General features: G+C 50.8%; 8 protein-coding genes and 1 non-coding gene across 9 annotated transcripts; 5 read left to right on the top strand and 4 right to left on the bottom strand.

The window, feature by feature from the left end:
- Nucleotides 1-320: 320 nt before the first annotated feature.
- Nucleotides 321-1,838, bottom strand: BO83DRAFT_398240 (indoleamine 2,3-dioxygenase; the record flags this gene model as incomplete). The annotated part of the gene is made up of 2 exons (XM_025533238.1): nt 321-1,496; nt 1,548-1,838. The coding sequence occupies 2 exons, from the start codon at nt 1,836-1,838 to the stop codon at nt 321-323; spliced, it is 1,467 nt and encodes a 488-aa protein (XP_025388941.1).
- Nucleotides 1,839-3,705: 1,867 nt separating this feature from the next.
- Nucleotides 3,706-5,830, bottom strand: BO83DRAFT_377895 (IscS subfamily cysteine desulfurase). The gene is made up of 2 exons (XM_025531111.1): nt 4,553-5,830; nt 3,706-4,318 (listed from the first exon to the last, which is right to left on the bottom strand). Exons 1-2 carry the CDS (start codon nt 5,675-5,677, stop codon nt 3,896-3,898), a joined length of 1,548 nt encoding a protein of 515 aa, XP_025388940.1. The 5' UTR covers nt 5,678-5,830; the 3' UTR covers nt 3,706-3,895.
- A 1,255-nt stretch (nt 5,831-7,085) lies between these two features.
- BO83DRAFT_311538 (amphiphysin) lies at nt 7,086-8,520 on the top strand (the record flags this gene model as incomplete). The annotated part of the gene is made up of 2 exons (XM_025527477.1): nt 7,086-7,269; nt 7,334-8,520. 2 exons carry the CDS (start codon nt 7,086-7,088, stop codon nt 8,518-8,520), a joined length of 1,371 nt encoding a protein of 456 aa, XP_025388939.1.
- A 730-nt stretch (nt 8,521-9,250) lies between these two features.
- Nucleotides 9,251-10,573, bottom strand: BO83DRAFT_443884 (uncharacterized protein). Its single transcript, XM_025536469.1, has 3 exons — nt 10,118-10,573; nt 9,633-10,074; nt 9,251-9,579 (listed from the first exon to the last, which is right to left on the bottom strand). Exons 1-3 carry the CDS (start codon nt 10,525-10,527, stop codon nt 9,334-9,336), a joined length of 1,098 nt encoding a protein of 365 aa, XP_025388938.1. The 5' UTR covers nt 10,528-10,573; the 3' UTR covers nt 9,251-9,333.
- Nucleotides 10,574-12,926: 2,353 nt separating this feature from the next.
- Nucleotides 12,927-13,498, top strand: BO83DRAFT_436871 (uncharacterized protein; the record flags this gene model as incomplete). The annotated part of the gene is made up of 2 exons (XM_025535986.1): nt 12,927-13,380; nt 13,448-13,498. Exons 1-2 carry the CDS (start codon nt 13,021-13,023, stop codon nt 13,496-13,498), a joined length of 411 nt encoding a protein of 136 aa, XP_025388937.1. The 5' UTR covers nt 12,927-13,020.
- A 161-nt stretch (nt 13,499-13,659) lies between these two features.
- BO83DRAFT_443881 (oxygenase MpaB family protein) lies at nt 13,660-14,562 on the bottom strand (the record flags this gene model as incomplete). Its single annotated transcript, XM_025536468.1, has 1 exon — nt 13,660-14,562. One exon carries the CDS (start codon nt 14,560-14,562, stop codon nt 13,660-13,662), a length of 903 nt encoding a protein of 300 aa, XP_025388936.1.
- A 769-nt stretch (nt 14,563-15,331) lies between these two features.
- On the top strand, nt 15,332-16,911 carry BO83DRAFT_443879 (DUF3712 domain-containing protein; the record flags this gene model as incomplete). Its single annotated transcript, XM_025536467.1, has 4 exons — nt 15,332-15,567; nt 15,632-16,053; nt 16,116-16,240; nt 16,294-16,911. 4 exons carry the CDS (start codon nt 15,332-15,334, stop codon nt 16,819-16,821), a joined length of 1,311 nt encoding a protein of 436 aa, XP_025388935.1. The 3' UTR covers nt 16,822-16,911.
- Nucleotides 16,912-17,206: 295 nt separating this feature from the next.
- BO83DRAFT_436870 (FAD binding domain protein) lies at nt 17,207-18,669 on the top strand (the record flags this gene model as incomplete). Its single annotated transcript, XM_025535985.1, has 4 exons — nt 17,207-17,690; nt 17,767-18,148; nt 18,214-18,586; nt 18,655-18,669. The coding sequence occupies 4 exons, from the start codon at nt 17,207-17,209 to the stop codon at nt 18,667-18,669; spliced, it is 1,254 nt and encodes a 417-aa protein (XP_025388934.1).
- A 76-nt stretch (nt 18,670-18,745) lies between these two features.
- BO83DRAFT_t138 lies at nt 18,746-18,817 on the top strand. The gene has a single exon. It is a non-coding gene; the product is annotated as a tRNA-Gln (tRNA).
- The last annotated feature ends 1,416 nt before the right edge of the window (nt 18,818-20,233 follow it).

The raw sequence follows: 20,233 nt of genomic DNA, 5'->3' as shown, positions 1-20,233 counted from the left end.
ACATGACGTCAACCATCGACGTCATCGCCAGGCACGGCAGAGTCGAAGTGACACCAAAATGGATCCGCAACAGGAACAAAAGGGGCAAGGAGGCAAACAGGTAGGTGGAAATGACGTCCAGTCTCTCATGCATTGTTCATCAGTCTCGTCATAAATCAAAAGTATTCATCGCTCTATGTACATCGATCATCCCCCCTCGTCATCGTCATCGTCATCGGCTGTCTCAATGCTGATAGTGAAAACACCGACCCGCTCATTAGTGAATCATGAACAAACAAAACAAAAACAAAAAAAACATGCAGCATCTATTCCATGCAATGCTACCAATGACAAATGCCACCCTCACTGTCATCCGCTGCCCATGTTCCTGACAGCCCCACTACCTGGAGATGTCCATCGTGATCCTCGTCCACTTTGCTCAGCGCCGCGAAGCTAGACTCTGACGGTCCTGTACTCAACAGCCGACGGGCCCATGCATCGATCGCTGGCTCGCCCGTCTCGTCCCGTGCTTGTTTCAGGAACGGGATCAAGGCTGTTCCACCCGTGCCCCGCAATTTCTTGCTGTCCGGCTTCTCGCCGTTTCGGGCGGTCGCCAAGTTGATGGGTCTCTTGGGACTGGTTGCGCGCGCTGGGCGACTAAATCGAGCGTCCCGAGATTGAATAATGATATAGCGGGATACGACTTGGATGTGCTTGTCGCGCATTGCCCGAAGCATCGACAGACATGCGTCGTATGCAATGCACAGTGCCTTGTCCGACCGTCGTGCTTCCACATACTGCCGAATGTTGGCCACTGCATTGACATGCTCCAAGAAACGACGGTGCGCTGCAGGCATGTATGTACGCATCTCCTGGATGAACCCGTGACGAGGTGCCCCAGCAACCCCCTCTTTCTCGTCCTTTATCGGAGTGCTGCTCGGACGCGTCTCCCCGGTCGGACGGTGCTCAATGCCCAGAGCGATGTCGAAAAACTGGATCAGCGAGCTCTGGGCGTTGCTACCGCCACCATACTGTCGATACTCGGGCTCTCCGTTTCCATAATCGTACAACAGACCATGCGGGAGACCGGCATCAGCCATGTTCTTGCTGCCAGCCAGGTAGGGCCGGATGCGGTGGTAGAACACGTACGGATCGCAATGCTCGTACATACGCTCCAGCAGCGACCCTACCTCGTCCAGCACCTCGGCAAGTCGCTGCAGGCATTCGGTGACTACCAGACTGTTTCCAGCCCGGGCCGCCGCAATTGCTTGCAGCACCAGCGGGATCGAGGGTGCTCCACGAGCTTCAATGGCCACTGAGACCAGATAGAACCACTTCTCATCCAAAGACCCTGTGAATGTGTTGATAGTGTCCAGATTACGTAAATCATCGATCGGTTCCTCCGGGAAAATAGGCTTATAGTTCCACAAACACACCCCTGCATAAGTGGCCACGGGTGGCAGACCCAGGTGCTCGCAGACGTCGAATAGTGGGACGGTCAGCTGAGGCGGGATTTTCTGGTCACCAAGATTAGCTCAGGAACCACTTTGTAGCTTTGTGTCACCTACCTCTGCCGGCTTGCTGCCCCCCCACACATACCCATGCAGCATAAATACCAGTACGACATAGGCCCTGCGCCACTCGTTCTCCGACTGGAGATATGATGTAGACAGCGTGGACATATGGTCGACCACCTCCCGGATCCTCCGGCTAGTCAAAAGGGCCTGCAGGTTGGAAACGACCCACTCCCACTTGGCATAATAAGGGTCTGGCAAGACCTCAAGCGGTGGCTCTGGAGGGAGGAAGCCATGGTCTGCCGAGATGCCGTAGTCCGCCAATGCTGGAATCGGAGGAAGCATGATGATGGGACGGCTCAAAACAACCTAAACGACACAATATACGAGTCGGGGTGAGTGGAAATGCTCAAAGAGCCGGCGACAACGCCTAATATTAATGTAGTAGATGCTCACGTGCGAGTGGGCTCACAGCGAGGGCAGTCGCGTAAGGTTCGCTGATTGTCCGGGACTTGACGTCGAGCGGAATAATATGGAAGCTCGGAGGAAGGAGAGGTTCCAGTGCCCGGACGTGAGTCCGGACAATCTCTAGAAAAGCAACAGTCGTGTGACGCACACACTGCGACAAAGCAGGCGAGATCCCAACCGACCAAGTAAAAGCTGACAAGATCGGACACAAACAGAAGTAGGTGTCGTGTCGGGCCTGTTACGGACGCCTCACAACTGCGATGCAGTCAGGAAAACAAGGCTTCGGTTGATCTGACCCAGGTCACAGCAAGACGAGCAAGGCTCAGAGCAGGAGACCAGGCACGAGAGGCAACGCCAGGTCTGGTAATTGTCAGAAAAGTGAGGTTTGTGAAGGTCACGGGAACAACCGGGACAGATTTGGACACAAAAAGATGGCGAGATGAGGGAGGGAAAGGTAAAAAAAGAAAGGGGAAGGAAAATTTGCTCAAACTAAGCACATCGTACAATGGTCCTCTTCCGAAGTTAAATAATCAGCGACCATTTTCCACCAGGACAAGTTCCCAGGAAAGCCGCGAGGACCGAATAGCCGGACGAGAGAATTAATCAGCCTGGCGACCCAAGGCTAGTCATTCCGTAATAACGGCGATTGTGCCACCCGGGAACTGTCGACCGACACGAAACAGGGGTAGAGCCAGCGATCGTGGAGGTAGTATATTCTGTACCCATGGTGAAGGGTAGGACAGTTGACTAGTCCGTGGATGGACCGTCGTGACCAGAGGTCAAGTGGGCCGGATCCAACTTAAGTGCAGGCCAGACGGGAGAGAGTAGAGGCGAATATTTGCAGAGGCCAGGAAGACGGGCGGTTTGAGAGACAGAGTTTTGGTTGTTGGGGAATCTTGGTTGATGAAGATATCCGTCATATCAGCAGTGACGGAGAAGGGAGGCGTGAACTGTGAACCATCCCATGGGTAAAGTTGATGGGCGCAGGTGCATCTGGAGTAGATGAGGCCCTTGGGACAGCGCCAGCGGGAGGACTGGGTGCGAGCGAAAGGGGTGTCCACCGGATTCCAGTAGGCTGAGTGCTAGAGAATGAACCGGGACTGCGTGGGAGGGGAGGCCGAGTGCGAAATCGGGCAGTTAAGCGAGCTGGGGGGCGTATTCGCTCCCACCCACGCCACCCCGTTCGGGTCTGCGGTGAGTTGTCGGCCCCGTGCGGAGCTGCCCATCTTATTTCGACTTCCGACCTCGCTGGTTGGACAACTACTGATCTGCATGATTATCTTTAGTCCTGACATAGCACATTTCAAAACTGGTTCAATCCACCGGAGAATTTCCGTCTGTCTTTCTTTTTTCCACTGAAGACGTGATTAGTGATTACCTCGGCGCCGGGAGTTCTCCGCGTCAAATGTCAATCACGTGAGACTATTACTACTACTATACAGCCAATCATACAGCACCTGCAGCTGGCCCGAATTGGTGCCTCCTTCGTGAGTCAGCAGACATGAAAGGAGTCACGGGATGCCAGTACTAGATCATGAGTATCTGTCGATATTACTTTCTCTGAATACCCTACACATGAATCAATACCTTGGGGGCATATTCATGGTATGGTCTATATATGCATGACCTGCTGAGAACGACTGGCACAAGTCACTCAGAAGTCACTCCAAAGGTCATCTGATGAGTACTATCCGTTGCCGATAAAGCGTCTGTCTACATACTACTACTCATCTCTCTAGGTCGATCAATTGATTGGTCATTAATATCCATTTTTTCGTACAGACTGGACAGATCGTCATCAATCCTATAATGTTACACACTATATGAACGCCATCCCACCGCTGATATCTGGAAAAGAAACAACAAGTATGCGCCTGGTATACGACCATATAACCGCCCTCGCAGTCAGTCTTTAACACAGAAAGAGGAAATTTTTAGTGCTGGCTCCATTCAATCGAGTTCAAATCGATACCCTCCTGAACCATCTCCCACAGCGGGCTCAGCTCCCGCAGGAAATGGACGCGGTCTTGCACCGCCTTGAGCACGTAGTCAATCTCACTGTCGGTCGTGAACCGGCCAATACCGAATCGGATACTGCTGTGGGCGCTCTCGTCGCTGCTGCCCAGAGCCCGCAGGACGTAGCTGGGTTCCAAAGAGGCGGACGTACAGGCACTGCCAGATGAGAGGGCAATGTCCTTCAGAGCCATCAGAAGCGACTCGCCTTCAATGTAGGCAAAGGAGATGTTAACACAACCGGGATAGTGGCGGTCAGGATCACCGTTAAGTGTGGTGTGTTCCATGGCCAAGAGGCCGTCGCTCAGGCGCTTCGAGAGCCTTGCGATGTGCTTGGAGTCATACTGTGCAGATTGGTCAGCTAATTTCTCATCGATTTCGCTGTCTCGCCATAAGCAAATGCAACAACCCGACTCATCACCCCTGCTACGGTCGTCAAAGCGCCTTGGGGACACGCAAAGCGTGTCGCTACCCCCATGGCGCCTCAGTTAATCGATACATATTAAAGCTTATAATCATCGCGGGAACATCTTGACTGGGGAAGAATACTGAGGTTAAAAAGGGAAAGTGGAACGTACCTCCATGTCTTCATATGCAATGCGGCAAGCCTCACCAAATCCGACTACAAGGTGGGGGGCAATGGTGCCGCTGCGGAGACCTCTCTCCTGTCCACCTCCGGAAATGATAGGCTCGAGACGAACTCTGGGCCTACGGCGAACATAGCATGCACCCATACCCTTAGGGCCATATATCTTGTGGCTGGAAATCGACATCAAATCAATGTTCAGCTTGTTGACATCCAGGGGGATCTTGCCCACAGCCTGGGCACCGTCGGTGTGGAAGAAAATCTTCTTCGAGCGGCAAAGCTTTCCGATCTCCTCCATGGGCTGAATGACACCAATCTCATTGTTGACAGCCATGATACTGACAAGGGCAGTGTCGGGACGGATGGCCGCCTCCAACTCCTCCATCCGAATCAATCCATTGCTCTGCACGGGCAGGTATGTCACATCGAATCCCTCGTCCTGCAAGTGCCTGCAGCTGTCCAAAACACACTTGTGCTCAGTCTGGGTGGTGATAATGTGCTTCTTCTTGCCAGAGCGACCGAAGAATCTGGCGACACCCTTGATGCTCATGTTGTTACTCTCAGTAGCGCCGCTGGTGAAGATGATTTCCTTGGGGTCGGCGCCGATAAGCTTGGCGACGTGTTCTCTGGCTTGTTCGACCGCTTTCTCGGACTCCCAGCCGTAGGCGTGAGTTCTGGAATGGGGGTTTCCGTAGATGCCGGTAAGGTAGGGAAGCATGGCATCAAGGACACGGGGATCAGTCGGGGTCGTTGCCTGCATGTCGAGGTAGACAGGGCGGGTGCCTTGGTCCATAACAGTGGCCTGCTTCAGAATGCCGGCGGTAGGGCTCATGGACGCATCGCCGGAGATGCCCGAACCAGGAAGGTTAACCTTCTGCGCATTAAGTCCAGTCTGGTTCACAAAAGCCTTCTGGTCCTGCTTGATGGCCGTGTCCACCGTAACCTGGGCATTTCCAGCCTTGGTTTCGGAGACGTACGAGCGTCGGGGGATAGCAGCGCTGGTGGCGACCACCCGCCGGGGCAGGGATGCCGTCAGAGAGCCATGAGGAGTCGACAAAAGCCGACGGGCGTAAGCCCGGGATGCCTGTCTCAAGGCAGTAGGGGTCATAGTAGACATGATGTAAATGAAATTTGCAACTGTACCATACACGATGGATGAACAGTTGATGACCAAGGGAAGATGACAGCAGGGGGACGACGAGTTCGCCCGGTGGGAAAAAGTTTGGATCCGGTTATATCATTGCCGAGCCCGCTAGGCCCGATCGGATTTATCAGATAGTCCGGCCATTTCCCCATTGGGGGCTCGGTCTCGGTGTTACTTGGGCCCTTGATAAGGGGAGTTCGCCAGCTTCCCGCGGAGACCAACTGCGACTACGGAGAAGTTGATTAGTTGGCTTATGTAGTGAGGTAAACGTAAGACGGGTCTAAGATGAGTCTACAGAGTATAATCTCCAGGAATCCTATGCTTGGCTCCCATTGCCCAATGCGCATGCCAATGTAAGGAGGCATGTTGGATTGATTGATCAGACGAAAGATCCTAAAAGAGATGGCCGAATCCAGGCACATAGCTATGGGGTGCACATTCCACATTCATGGTGAGACAATCATTGAGTCCCGTTGATGTTGCTGGCCGACAACCTCGTCATCGGTGAATTTCCCCGGATTTCCCACTGCGAGGACCCAGCCTTATGTGTTGGCCGCTGACGGCTGACGGCTGACGAGCTGAGAAGAAAGCATCATGACAACCAACGCTCGACCGATCACGGGGCACAGGACCATTGATGTGACAGAAACCGGCGGAAAACGAGGGAAAAATTCTTGGGCGTCGAGGTCTGTGTTGACGATAGTGGCCACTAGTGCAACCGGATACTCTGGTGCCTAACAAACACCGCAAAAGCCATGGAGAATCTCTGCTGCTGCTGCTTCCGACACTCCGAGCCACCCGGGCTGAATAATCGGCCCTAGTTACGATCCGACCCTGAGCCACATCTGGGATCGAAGTTCTTCAGGGGTCTGGAGAAGAGAAGAAGAAAAAGTTCTGGAGCCTGGAGAGGGGCTGATCTTATAGATTATTTGCTTACTTACTATTACAGTCTCCAGGCTACTCCATATTTTTTCCTTTCCCTTCTGCAGCCTTACCATTTGACCAGGAACCCAACTAGAACCAACATCCAACCCCGAACAAGAAAGGGGGAGCCACACCCATTGGAACTCAGCCACGGTGAGCAGGCAGAGCATTATGTCATAGCTCAGCCACGAACCATGGCAGTCTAACCGTCACCGGCAGCCAGTATTCTTTAGTTCTCACTAGTCCCTTTGCCGTGAACAAAAGGCACTTCCTCCCCACTTCTGGCCTACCACGAGATTCCTGGTCTGATCTGCTTTGGTTATTCAACTTTCTCGACCCTCCTACGCCTTTGCGACCGTCTCCCGACCCCTTTACACCACTTCCTACCACCACCACTCTCCTGTTCTCCTAAACCGAACCCTTCCGCGGGCGTTGGGCGACCTGCGGCCAATCAGAGATGAGTTTGAAGGGCTTTCAGAAGAGCATTGTCCGCGCTCCACAACAGTTCAAGGCCAAGTTCAATATTGGCGAGCATACCAAGGACCCTGTCTACCTGGACGCTGAGCGGCGGTTTCAAGAACTCGAAAAAGAGACCAAGAAACTGCACGATGAGTCCAAGAAGTACTTCGATGCCATCAATGGTACACACGGATCCCCCCCGTCTCGCAGTCACCCCTCCTTTTTGCTGACTGACCATTTTTCTAGGCATGCTGAACCACCAAATCGGATTCTCCAAAGCGATGACGGAACTCTACAAACCCATCTCCGGTCGTGCTTCCGACCCTAGCTCCTATACAATCGAGGGCAATCCGGAGGGTATCCGGGCATGTGAGGAATACGAGGCGATTGTGCGGGACCTCCAAGAATCGCTGGTGCCCGAGTTAGAGATGATCGACACCCGCGTCATCAGCCCTGCACAGCAGCTATTGGAGGTAATCAAGGTGATCCGCAAAGTCGCGGTGAAGCGAGACCACAAGAAACTGGACTACGACCGCCACAAGAACTCGCTCAAGAAGCTGCAGGATAAAAAGGACAAGTCGCTGAAGGATGAGAAGGCGCTTTACAAGGCTGAAAATGATGTGGAGCAAGCGACGCAGGACTACAACTACTACAACGACCTGCTCAAGGACGAGTTGCCCAAGCTGTTCGCTCTGGAGGCTGAATTCATCCGTCCTCTGTTCCAGTCCTTTTACTACATGCAACTGAACGTCTTCTACACACTACACGAGCGAATGCAGGGCATCAATATCGGCTACTTCGATCTGAATCTTGACATCGAGGAAGCGTTCGAGAACAAGCGCGGAGACGTCAAGGAGCGCGCCGAGGAACTCAGCATCGTCCACTTCAAAGCCACGGGCGGGCGCAAACCTGGCTCGAAGCTTACCCCCAAGGACAAATTGGCGCAAGAGGGCAAGAGTGGTTACGCCTCACGTCAGCGAGATCCCGATGTTGTCGAGAACCCACCGCCGCCTTACTCGGCCACTGCAGGCAGCAGCTTTACCGCCGCAGCAAAGAGCAAGCCCGCCCCTCCGCCGCCGAAGCCTAAGCCCGCTCGATTCAGCGCCCCCGTCGAAACGGTCACGGCACTATATGACTATGAAGCTCAGGCGCACGGCGATCTCAGCTTCTCCGCCGGTGATGTCATCGAGATCACACAGCGAACGGATAACCAGAATGAGTGGTGGAGCGGCCGTGTTGACGGACGAGAGGGACAATTTCCTGGTAAGCATGACCGTCTATCATTATTGACAACTAGCTTGCTAATTTGTGTACCCAGCAAACTACGTCCAGCTGAACTAGCATTATGCTATAGCTATATAATATCCTTATTCCTGACTCGTCAATGTCATCACTGGTTACTTGGAGTTTCGGAGTGCCATTGTACCACTTGACAAGTAGGAATTGCCAGTCGTTTATTTTATTCTTGCCATAGAGCGTTGCATGATGATGACCGTTCGCTGTATATATTGATAATATCGAGGTTGTTTATTCCTACTGCATATCTACCATTACTTTGGGTTCTTTAGAACTTCGGAAGTATTTCAACGCATTCCTACGCAGCTTTACTAGAAGCCATGAGACATTTGATTTGTTCTGGTTATCACGTAGACGAAAAGCAACTGCATTAAGAGGGATATGGACTTGGAACAACCCTGTCCCCCCAAGCCTTCCACCAAAGAGCTAAGCCTCGAGAAATTCGGTCACTCTAGTGTATGGGTAGAAAAATTTTTGCTCTTGGGTCTGGCCGTCACTGGAGTCATGTTACTGTCAAAACATCGATGACCGACTCGGGGTTCCCAGCCTTTCTCTTGCAATTCGTGAATCGTTAATAAAAAAGACTCCATGGCTCTATCCCTTGTGATGCTATTAGAAGGGCATGGAGAGAAGCAGGGCGGCTGCAACTCGTGACGACTAAACGAAGTCGAGTCTGACTTCCAGACCTCGGGCCCAACAGCTTTTCTCTTGCGTACCACGCATGGGTCCCTGAAGAGATAATATGGTTCCGAAGGATTGCTGGGTTATTTAAGGGTTCAAGCAGGTACAAGCACCAGATTCCGAACCGCATATTGGGGGAACCGCGATCAAGCTCGGTCTTTTTGGACCGCTAGGCATCGTCAAGCATGTGGAAGTATCCTTGGTGGGCTAATACCTTTCATGCTTCGCGTTGAAAATTGGTAGTATATCTTCTTTTCAACTTCATAGGCTCAGCAAAGAGCTTGTGGGCTATCGCCGGCACAAAAGTGACATGGCTCGGCACAAAGTACTCGGTGCAGCTTGTTCAACGACTTTGTAGGGGATCTAAGAGATATAGGATAGTATTCTATCACAACCGGGGGGCTCGGTGAAGAGCGCCACGGTTCGTCAAACTTTCCAAGAAACGCGACAGAGATAGAAGCGGTGTAGACGTATAGACATTCGTCTTTCACTCCAGAAGTGGCAAGGACGGTGACCTTCAGATTCTTCAACAAGCTGTGATGATGTGTTCCTGTGATGTGCTACATACCCTGAGACACTGGCCACAGTAATGAGGGCTTCGGTCGGTGCCGCAACGAGGTGGCATGCCAGAAGATGTGCTGTTGGTTATGTGTCCATCGTCACGTTTCTCAATTGAGCACTCAGCAGCTTCTTCGCCTTGCTGATCATTTCTCTGCCTGTGCCGCCGCTGCTCTTGGGCAAGCGCGATTAAGATTCCCATTATATATGGATCTTCGACAGTATGTTCTGGCTGAAGAGATCGCAGCTTTTTATCACATGTCCTAAACACGGGCTCATTGAATCCCTTTCCCGGTGAGCTGTGTACGAACTTGCTCCGACGGGACTGTATTCCATCGAATGTGACATAGGCGAGAGATGGGCCAGTGGAGTTGCGGGAGAATACGCCCTCTGTCCAAACACTCGCGATAGGCTGCAGGCGGAAGTTGAAAGACAAAGATTCATAGCTGTGGCTGTTAGCAAGGTCAGTCGAGGGCAGGCATCAAAGTCAATTACCTGAGACGGGAGAAACCATAGGCGCCAACTGTTTCTTTGATAGCCGTTTTCTTGACCTCCGACGTCCTTCGCCCTCCAAACTGCAACATCGCACGACGGAGGTCTGCAGGCAGATTTGGTCTTCGGAGATTGTGAACGGGTGAACCCAATAATACAAGTTGGGGGGTTGGGCGCTCCTTCCTCTTGCTTGTCTGCAGAGTGAACCTGCAGCCCAAGAGCCGCAAATGTCTCAAAGTCCAGGCTACTGGAGGAACATATAGGCGGTCTCGACTGTTATCGCGTAAGATTGATTCAATTGAATTGGGCTCGATTGACCATCTTATCGTTGGTTGCGGCCTGAAGTGACCGCGAGGCCGTACAGAAGGACACTGAGGATCATCAGTGGCCTTGCGCTTGAGTCTATCTGGCATCTCGTAGCATTATTTCATTGTAAACCCCAGCAGATTTAGGATGTGCTGGCCGCCCGCGAGTAATACCAAAACTGAAGGAGGTTTAACGCGTCAGTAATGAATGCGTCTGGAAGCCAGGCCCAAATGTCACGAGGTCACGTGCATAGATACTATAGGTCCAATGGGCACTTGGTTTGATACTATTGATCTATCGGCAAATGTATGTATGTAAATTTGTGTTATAGTGGTTTCCTCGTTGCCAGGACAGTTACATTCTTGCGTTTTGTCCACTCTAGATTCGGATTGGACTTCACTGACAACATAGACACCACAGAGCAGCACAGAGTGACCTCGCTGCAAATGAAGACAATGACAGCTTCAAAGACTACATGCACAGCACGAAGTAGTTCCATCTTCAATCACCCACTGCCAGAACGTCTGTCCTATGTCATATCATGTCGCTTATCAAGTGGCAAGACAGGCGGAACTCTCTATTCCAAGATATAGATAACCAAGATGAACTCGGGGATGTGGTGACTCCTCCATGTAAAGATGCAATAGCTATAGCCACTATAGAGGTGACCTGCAGCTACATTCAGGTTCTTCTAAATTATTGACATACCCTTGAAGGCTTCGTTACTCGGGGCCTCTGATCCTTTACATCCAAAACCCTTGCGACAGAGCTTAGATAAGAAAGATGATTTTTGGACGGCCCGCACCTATCCAAAAATGCATGTCGTTGTTGCAGTATGGCGATGAGAGAACAAAACTCGGGGATTTTATGATATTCAAGTCCAAGTATCCTGTTAGAGAGCTACGGGGCTCTAGTTGTGACTCTTACAGCACTTACTTGAGCGCTCGAATAATATCTCGTCGTGGACCAGCGCTGGCGGCACTCATGATCGATGAGGAAACGGACGGAGTAGGCAGATCACTCTGCCTATCTATTCTTCCCTATTGAAAACTCTGCCTGTTAATTCATCGATTCTGCAATTAGGGCCTCATCCGTAGTGTGTTGTGTCGACTCTCTCGGTGAAAGTAACATTCACGACCGGATGCTTTCTAGAGATGCTGCAGCCTGCAGAATACCGCAAGACTAAGAATCGCCAGAAGGAAACTTTGCTGCGAGTAAACGTTTTCTTAGCGTTATATTTGGCTCGATTATCATTACTAGAAAACTGTTTAGTCGTCTCACCATTACTGTTTCACCAAACCAACAACCTCAAGCCATCCAAATATGGGCATTTTCCCTTTATAACATCAATCACCTCATGCACGTCCATCAACTCCATCAAAGATAAGACTAAAACTTATTCAAAATAATCCAGTCTCACCAGCCTAATGATCACCCTGAAACCGCACATCGCGTTCATCTTCTAGAAATGCCGTTGCTAAGTATAGCAAGAGCCGCCCGAACCCAATAATGAGAACCCACCAGGAGGTCCAAAAAGGAGCTTTCACTCAATCCAAGTACTTAAAACATCCTTATTCCAAAAACAATCTAGCTCCAAACATAGCTAATTTCCCATTGACAATCACCATTGCACTAATCGAGCCAGTAGCACTTCAAAATTGGCCAAAGGGAAAGAAACATGGCACTTTGCGCACAAGCCAAGAACGGCCAGAACCGCAACCACACCAACAACAAGCTAGCTACCACCAAAGAACTGGGTGATGAACATGAGATTAGATCTTCCCAAATACAATCGCTGAACATCCCAGTCTATGATACCACACTATTCCAATCCAGATATATCTCCGAGCACGACACGAGACGAGAGGAGGTGCATGCATGCATCTAGACGCACGTACCCAACCCAGCACTCAAGATCAAAGTATCTCATCCCCCCCTCCTCATCCTGCAAGATAGATACCACACATCCATCGTGCATTCGCTAAAGGAACAAGCAAAATCACATGTACCGTTCGGTCCGAGGAACAAACTCATGTTCCTGTTTCCCCTCTCCCGCTTTCCCTCCGCCACAGTAAAAGATTAACTGGTTCCTGCTCCTGCGGGAGGCACCACGCCGCTATTGGGCCACGCCGGGGGTGATCGACAGTTTAGTGAGCCCTAAGATGCGGGGTGTTGATATTTAACGGTGGCGTAGCGTAGCATACACTAGTTACTAGACATCAGAACGCAAGAGCTTATCCTTTCCTTGCTCGGTTCACATGTAGGTCAGATTCTCCCTAACTAGGAACACGATTATCCTCGGAGGTAGTATTTGGCATGGTGGCCAACAACAAAGCCCGCTCTCCCTCCCTCTTCCAAGGCAAGGGATCTCGAACATCTTCTAACTACTAGTACTACATAGTACTAGTCAGTCTCACTCAATTCTAGGCCCGATAAGCAAGCCCAGAAATACTACTAATTACCCCCCTATAATAGTATAAAGCCACAGTCCATATAATTATACACACAACAGTAACTATCTTGAACCCCTCTACCAATTCATAATCCATCCAATCTCAACCCTAACACCCCGAATCCGAAACCAAACACCAAAAATCAAAATGAATCTCAAACACCTCCTCCTCTTCAGCACCACCCTCGCCCCAATCTCCCTAACCCTCGCCAATCCCAATCCCAACCCGGTCGGCCCCCGAAGCCCCCAATCCACAGGCCTACTATCCGACCTCCCGTCCCTCATTGACAACCTAAAGGAACTCCTCAGTCAAGACACAGTCGATAACCTGGAAACGATCGTCAAGGGGGCAGCAGTGCTACTGGGCGGTGATACGCCTCAGAATCTGCAAAAGTTGTTGTCGAGTAGCAATATCGACAAGTTGCAGAATATTATCGATAATGCGGACTTGTTGTTGACAACGTCGTTTGTTAATGAGACGAGTGAGTTGATTGGGGATGCGTTGCCGGTAAGCTTCTATTCTTCCTTCAGACTGTACTACGTGAGAGAGTGTAATGCTAATGGATGGGGTATAGTTGGTAACTGATGTATCGGCGTTATTGACGGCGATTATGAAGACTGCTTGATATGCAGGTAGTAGTATATAGGATATAGTAAACTGAATGAGAATGATGATAACGATATTATTGCTTCAATTGCTCCTAATACTCCGAATCACTAGCCGGGACCATAGCAAAAACCTAACTATCCTAGCTAACTAAATAGAACAAAGAAAAAGAAAAGCTAACTAAGCATTCAACTTCGCCTTCAACTCCCCCAAATAATACCTCAACGGATATCCTCTCATCGACGCAGGCAGCGCCGGATACACCGCGACCGAGAACCCCATTGTCCCGCGATACAATCCCCTCGTCTTAGCCGACGACTTGAGCCCATACGCCTCGCGAATCCGAGGCGGAAGCATCTCGATCGTAATGACCCTCAGCAAGGGCTTCACGGTCGAAACCCAGCGAGGGATATCCGTCCGATTCAGAAGATCCTTTGCGAAGAGATGCGCATCCCCGCTGACATTCAACCGCTCGATCTGGTCATCCCAGTACGTCCAGAACGCCTGACGAGTGGGCGGCCAGACGTCCTTGGCGATGTTGAGACAGGACAAGATCGTAGTAAATTCGATGTAGGCTTTCTCGGCAGTGCGGTAATCAACGCGGCCGTAGATGCGCTGGTAGAAGTCGGTAGCGGTTGCGTAGAGGGTGGCTGTGAGCCAGAGCTGGATGTAGGGGTCGCAAGGGAGTTTGGTAGGGAGAGGGGCGTTGTCTTTTTGAAGGAGGTCGAGAAGGAGTTTCTTCTCTTCTTTGGTGCCAAAGACAAGGCAGGCGATGTAGCTGAGGGCAGTTTGAAGGGTGCTGCTGAGATCGTTGGCGAGGTTGCTGTCGGTGCTGGTGTTGGCTGGGGTGATGGTTTCGGTCTTGGTTCTGTTGGCCTCCTCGAAGGCGGATTTGATGCTGGGGTAGGCCGCCTGGAGGAGGAGAGCGGCGCCGGAGCCGGCAAAGAGAATGCCTTCTTGGAGGATTTGAGGGAGAATTTCGAGCTTATCAAGGGCTTCGAGATGGTTGCTGGTCACAGTGGTGCTTTGGGAGGAGACCGGGGAGATGCGGTCTGATGCTGCGGCGGCGGCTTTTTCGTCCATTTTGCGTGAGTTGGTTGTTTGATTAGGGGATGGGTGGTAGTCAGTAGCTGCGTGGTTTACTACTTTGGTCTGACAGGTGCGATTAAATCAAATTGGTGGTTAATGGCCTCCGCTGATAAGAGCAGCTCGATGCACATGCCGGTGCAGCAGCATTGCAGGAGGGTACGAGAATATACGTGCACAGGCACATCCGCGGCCTGCAAGCGAGAAAGCATATCAATCAACAATCCTGCGAATAGATAGACCAACAAACCTCTCACAGCAGGGCATCAGTTGACCAAGGATTTACTTTGCCAAACGACTGCGGATAAGCATCCCCGCATCCCCATCGGGCAAAGAGTCCGAAGTCCCCAGAATGCAGTGGATCATCCCCCGTTTCATCCCAAATTCGAGCGATGCCCTAAAAGCGGCCACCAAAACCGGACTCCAAAAACAACGTTCAACCGCGGTTCTCAATAGTCGGGCGGATCGTCGCCCTGACCAGGCCGCATGTGAACCCAGTCCATGGGTCATCATTGGGCCTGCAATTTCCCACTTACACTGATCGACGGGTTCCGGGACGATCCTTGCGGAGAGATGGCAGGGGCTTGAGGGTTGCATTCCGAGGGCGGCAGGTGTATACGAGAATCACGACGATAGCGAGGTTTTTTAGCTAGTCGGTGGATTTGCCAATGACTCCATACTATCAGCCGTTAGTATATCAGATCAAGCACCCCGGTTCCCGCCCCTCTTCGCCGGCGACCGTCCCAGCAGCAAGGGCCACATCACCATGGACGAGAAGAAAACCTATCTCACCTCCAAGGAGGCCAAATACGCCCTGGGTATCCACCGTGGTCCTCTGCCCACCGAAGGCCTGGAAATCGAACATGTTGAGACGGCCCATTCCATCTCGTTGGAGCCGGTAAAGCGTACGCGATCGCAGACTCTGCGTCGCCATTGGGCTCGGTTCTGGTGCTGCTATGCATTTTGGGGCATTATCTTCCTGGTGATTTTTCTGCCCATCTTGTATGCTTCCCTTCTTTCTATTTCGTCTTCATCCTGTTTTGGGCGATAACTGACGATTTATCAGCTTTTGCTTGATTATTCCCGCCATTGCCCAGCGAGTTCTGGACAATGGTACTCTCGTCCTCGTTCACGCCGACGTGCTCCAACCACGCCCCAATTCCATCCAGCTCAGCATCAATTCTGCCCTGGACTTGCCCATCAGTTTCCCTGTACGCATGAATAACTTGACACTTTCCCTCTTCAATCGCTTTCTCCCGGAGAACAACACCTGGGCAAAGCTGTACATGGACGGCGCTACAATCAATGGGAACACAACCCTCACCGTGGATGACCAATTTACTCCCTTGGATGTCTACCAATGGACACAATATGTTCGCAGTGTAGTCTTCGAGCCTCATGCTCCATTGTCCGTCAAGGCCCCCGTCACTGCTTACATCGGGAAGCTGAAGTCCAAGATCACATTGAACAAGGACATTAAGCAAAATAGTGCGCCTCCTACTCCTCCCAATATATTTATCAACTGCTAATTCCCTATTTCAACATGACAGCCCTCAACTCCTTTGCAGGCTTTTCCATCTCTGATCCAAAACTACTTCTTCCCGCCGAATCCGACGGTACCAACTTGATCGCCAACGCTACCCTCCCCAACCCGTCCGTGATGACTCTTGAAATCGTGAGTCTTCCTATCGTTTCATGCACTGTAATCAGATTATAACCCATAACCAGGGCAACACCACTATGAACCTCCTCAGCGGCAACCTCACCCTCGGAAATTGCACTCTCAACAACCTCGTGCTTAGACCAGGCAACCACTCCACACCCGTACGAGGGATATTGGATCTCGGCAAACTCATCGAAAACATCGGGCCTATACTAAGTGAACAAAGCGACTCCATCAAAGAAGGCTACCTGAGTCTCACGACCGTCGGTGCGAACGTCGAGTATGAGGGCGTTCAGGTCCCGTACTACACGGAGGTCATGAAGAATCTGACCATGACGGCAAAAGTGCCGCTAGGGTCGCTGATCAGCAACACCCTAAGCGGCATCTTGCATCCCAATGGGACCAATCCCTTCGCGGGGCTAAACATGACTACTGATAGTGGAGAGACGTTTACAGTTGGTGAGGACAAGGCGGATAGTGATGGGGCATCGTTGGGGCGAAGGGCATTGGAAATGCTGGGGCAAGAGGAGAAGAGGAATGAAGTGGTCGATGTCTTGAAGGCTGTGATGAAGAGGGGAGCTTACGAGATATGATACTGGATTTCAGTGTTTTGTTTGGGCGATGGCGCTGGCGTTATCTATAGTATATCCTGTTGATACTCTTATTGTTAATGTATACCTGAGCTGGATTTGGGGTAATGAGGGTGGGATTTTGACCAATTAGCAGACGTTCTCATTGAAGTATACCCAAACTCTTACATGCATCCAACGAATCACTCTTCATAATTCAAGAAAGTTCCTCACAGACCCTTGCATCTTTCCCCTACCCCCCTGATCATTCAGATGCAAGACACACCCGCAAGGGCATGCATCACCAACCGAACCGTCCCATGACCTCACCCTCCATCCCTGTCTTCAACTATCCCCTCCTTCCTCCCTCCCTCCCAAACCATCCCCTACTCCAACAAACTACCAAATAATGACACCACACAGCTTGAACGTCGCCGTAATCGGCAGCGGCCTCGCCGGCTGTCTCGCCGCCCGCATCCTCCGTGAGCAACATACCGTGACCATCTACGAACGCGAAACCGCCAAAGCCGAAGCCGGGGCCGCCATCAACCTCGGCCCCAATGCCGTGCACATCCTCAACAGTGTAGACTTTGATCGTCGCCGCGCGTGCTCTATCCCAGTAACTCGGGTACTGTCGTACAACAAGCAAGGCGAGCTCACGCGGGAATCCATCCACGATTACGTCCAGGAGTTCGGGACAGACTGGTTATTTCATCATCGGATGGATCTGCGAGATGAGCTTTTGAGGTTAGCTACGGCGCCGTCGGAAGAGTTGGGGTTGACTGGTGAACCGGCGACAGTGCGATTTGGGGCGAAAATTGTAGGTGGAGATGTTGATGAGGGGAAATTGATATTGGAGGATGGGGAGGTGGTTGAGGCGGATCTCGTTATTGGTTCGTTCTATATTTCCTTTTCTCTGGTCTACTTGGTATTGGATAATATCTTTGTTGCAATACTAACAATGAACAGCCGCGGACGGCATCCGATCCATCATGCGCGGCCCCGTCGTCAACGACGACGCATACATCACCGCTCAGCCATCGGGCTCCTCTGCATTTCGGTTCACCATGTCCCGGGAGAAGGTCATCGAGTTGCACAATGGAGAAATTCCGGAGATAATGGACTCAAGCAAACCAGGCACTTTGTTGGGAGTATACGCCCTCGACCCTACGGAGCGGCGAGTGATCATGTACCCGTGTCGGAATTACGAGATCCTCAACTTCGCTGTACTCGCACCAGACAATATGCTCAAGACCCCAGCGTCATCCGACTCGTGGTCTGCACCAGGTGACAGAGACGAGATGATCTCGCTGTTTACGGACTTTCCGGACTGGGTACTTAAGTATTTTCGGTATTGTCCCCTTTTCCCCTTGGTACGCTATATGTTGGGCGTTAACAAAAAGGTAATGGCTACAGCGCCGCAGAAAATATTAAGCTCTGGCAACTCCGCATGCAGGACCCCTTACCCACGTATATCCGAGGACGAACGGTCCTAATCGGCGATGCTGCGCACGCCATGACGCCTCATCAGGGACAGGGAGGGTGCCAGGCCATTGAAGATGCAGAGGGGTTTCGGCTTTTCCTTGGAGACCATGTCACAAGGGAGAACGTTCCTACTATCCTGGAGGACTTTGATCGTGTGCGCAGGCCTCGGGCGTCGCAGATTCAGCTGAATACATCGCAAGCTACGGCGAGGCACTCAGCGAAGGAGATTTATCGGTTCCGAAAGTTCAATTTCACATATCACGGAATTTTTGAGGAGTTGAGGAGGATGAAGGAGAGGGAGAAAGTGGGTCAACTGGATCATGGTGGTGGAGAGGAATCCAAGAGAGAGTCTGACCTACATTCTGCTGTTAGAACATGTCGCTGTAGACAATGCCAAACAGATAGCTAGTTTAGTATTACAAATGAATATATCGGCTAAAGTAGTTGCCCAGACATCAACTTCGGTTGTGTAGTGTAATGGTTATCACTCTGGATTCTGATTCCAGCAATCCCGGTTCGATCCCGGGCACGACCTTTTCTTTTTCTTTTTTGTCCTTCCATATCACTTTCTGATGATAATCGAAAATGCGATCAGCGTAACTGCCTATTCTCTGGCAATGTGGTTGCATTTTTGCTTGACTACATCCTGTTTTTGGCTTTTTGTTCCTGTTTTGGACGCCTGGAGGATGCTTTCGATGTGGATGCTACAACTCTTCGCTGGCATTGCAAGTAACGTATTTTTTTCACTACAGATTGCAAGAATTACATATATCATCATTGTAATGTTGCAGTGCGTTAGGGTTTGTATATCTTTGCTTGCCATTGCTTCCTGAATTCACCAGCATGCGTGGCGAATCCCACCATCCTGGAGACGCGTGAATCCGGCAATATAGTAGCAGCTAAATTCACGGGTGCATCTGGAATATTGCACAGTGAACCCGTCACTTCCCTTAGGAGATTGAATATGGTATATCACTCTTCTCAGTTTACTGCTAATTGTGCACTTCGCCTAAAATAGGGTATCAACATGATGCTATATTCACGAAGAAGCATTGAATAACAACTCACGTGAGAAGGCATATATAAACCTGGTGCCAACCCTCTTCTGTCCTTCTCTCCTTCTCTTCTCCTCATCTTCAAGCAGCTACTAGTAGTACAACCATCATTACTACATTATATTCTACTATCAACTATGATATAGAACTATCCTTAATAGATATATCTTCTGATTTTCCCGGTTGAAGCATTCGAGTCAGCCATCTGCTGAGTGGTCATCCATATATCGTTTTGATCTACTTAGCACCATGTTCAAGACGTATTTGAGCTGTACTACGGACACTTGCCAGTCGCAGGCAAAAGCACATCCTGCTTCATACTAGGTACATAGGCTCAAAACGAGGCCTGCGAATCTGACAGCGAGGAAGTTAAGCAGCGGTGGGCTGGGTTGTTTATGGTATGTCCCTATCCCTTCTGTTACTCCTTCATACTTTATGCCATCATAATAGCTCAAGAGATAGCATCAAAAACTAAAACCATCCAGATTCCCCAGCACGGATGAACTCTCAACAAAGGGACACACGATACTTTCGGGATGGCCAGGTCCATCGTTCTATCATCATAGAATGATGCAGATGACCAAGGGTGCCATCTAAGGCAGCCGATTGTGGTCGGTTTGTCTGTCAGACTTAGCTCGCTGCTGTGATGGCGAGCGACGTGACTGAGGAATGTGACATAGTTTTGCTTACGTTGGTTGTTCTGTTTGTGTTGTTCGCACGCGATCCCCCACACTCCTTCCTTTGCCCTCTCATGTTCGATATTCTAGTTTGGACGCACCGAATAGGATTATTTGATTGGCTCTCACAGCTGCTTCTGACAGGTGTCAGAATTATATAGCCCATCTCTGGCTTCACAAGAGAGCTCTTAACGAAAGAGGTGCTGCAGAAGACAACCG

This window comes from Aspergillus eucalypticola, assembly GCF_003184535.1.
Source record: "Aspergillus eucalypticola CBS 122712 chromosome Unknown BO83scaffold_10, whole genome shotgun sequence".
Taxonomy (NCBI): Eukaryota; Fungi; Ascomycota; class Eurotiomycetes; order Eurotiales; family Aspergillaceae; genus Aspergillus; species Aspergillus eucalypticola.
The sequence above is the reverse complement of the archived record's forward strand: the minus strand, read 5'-3'. Positions and strand labels throughout refer to the sequence as shown.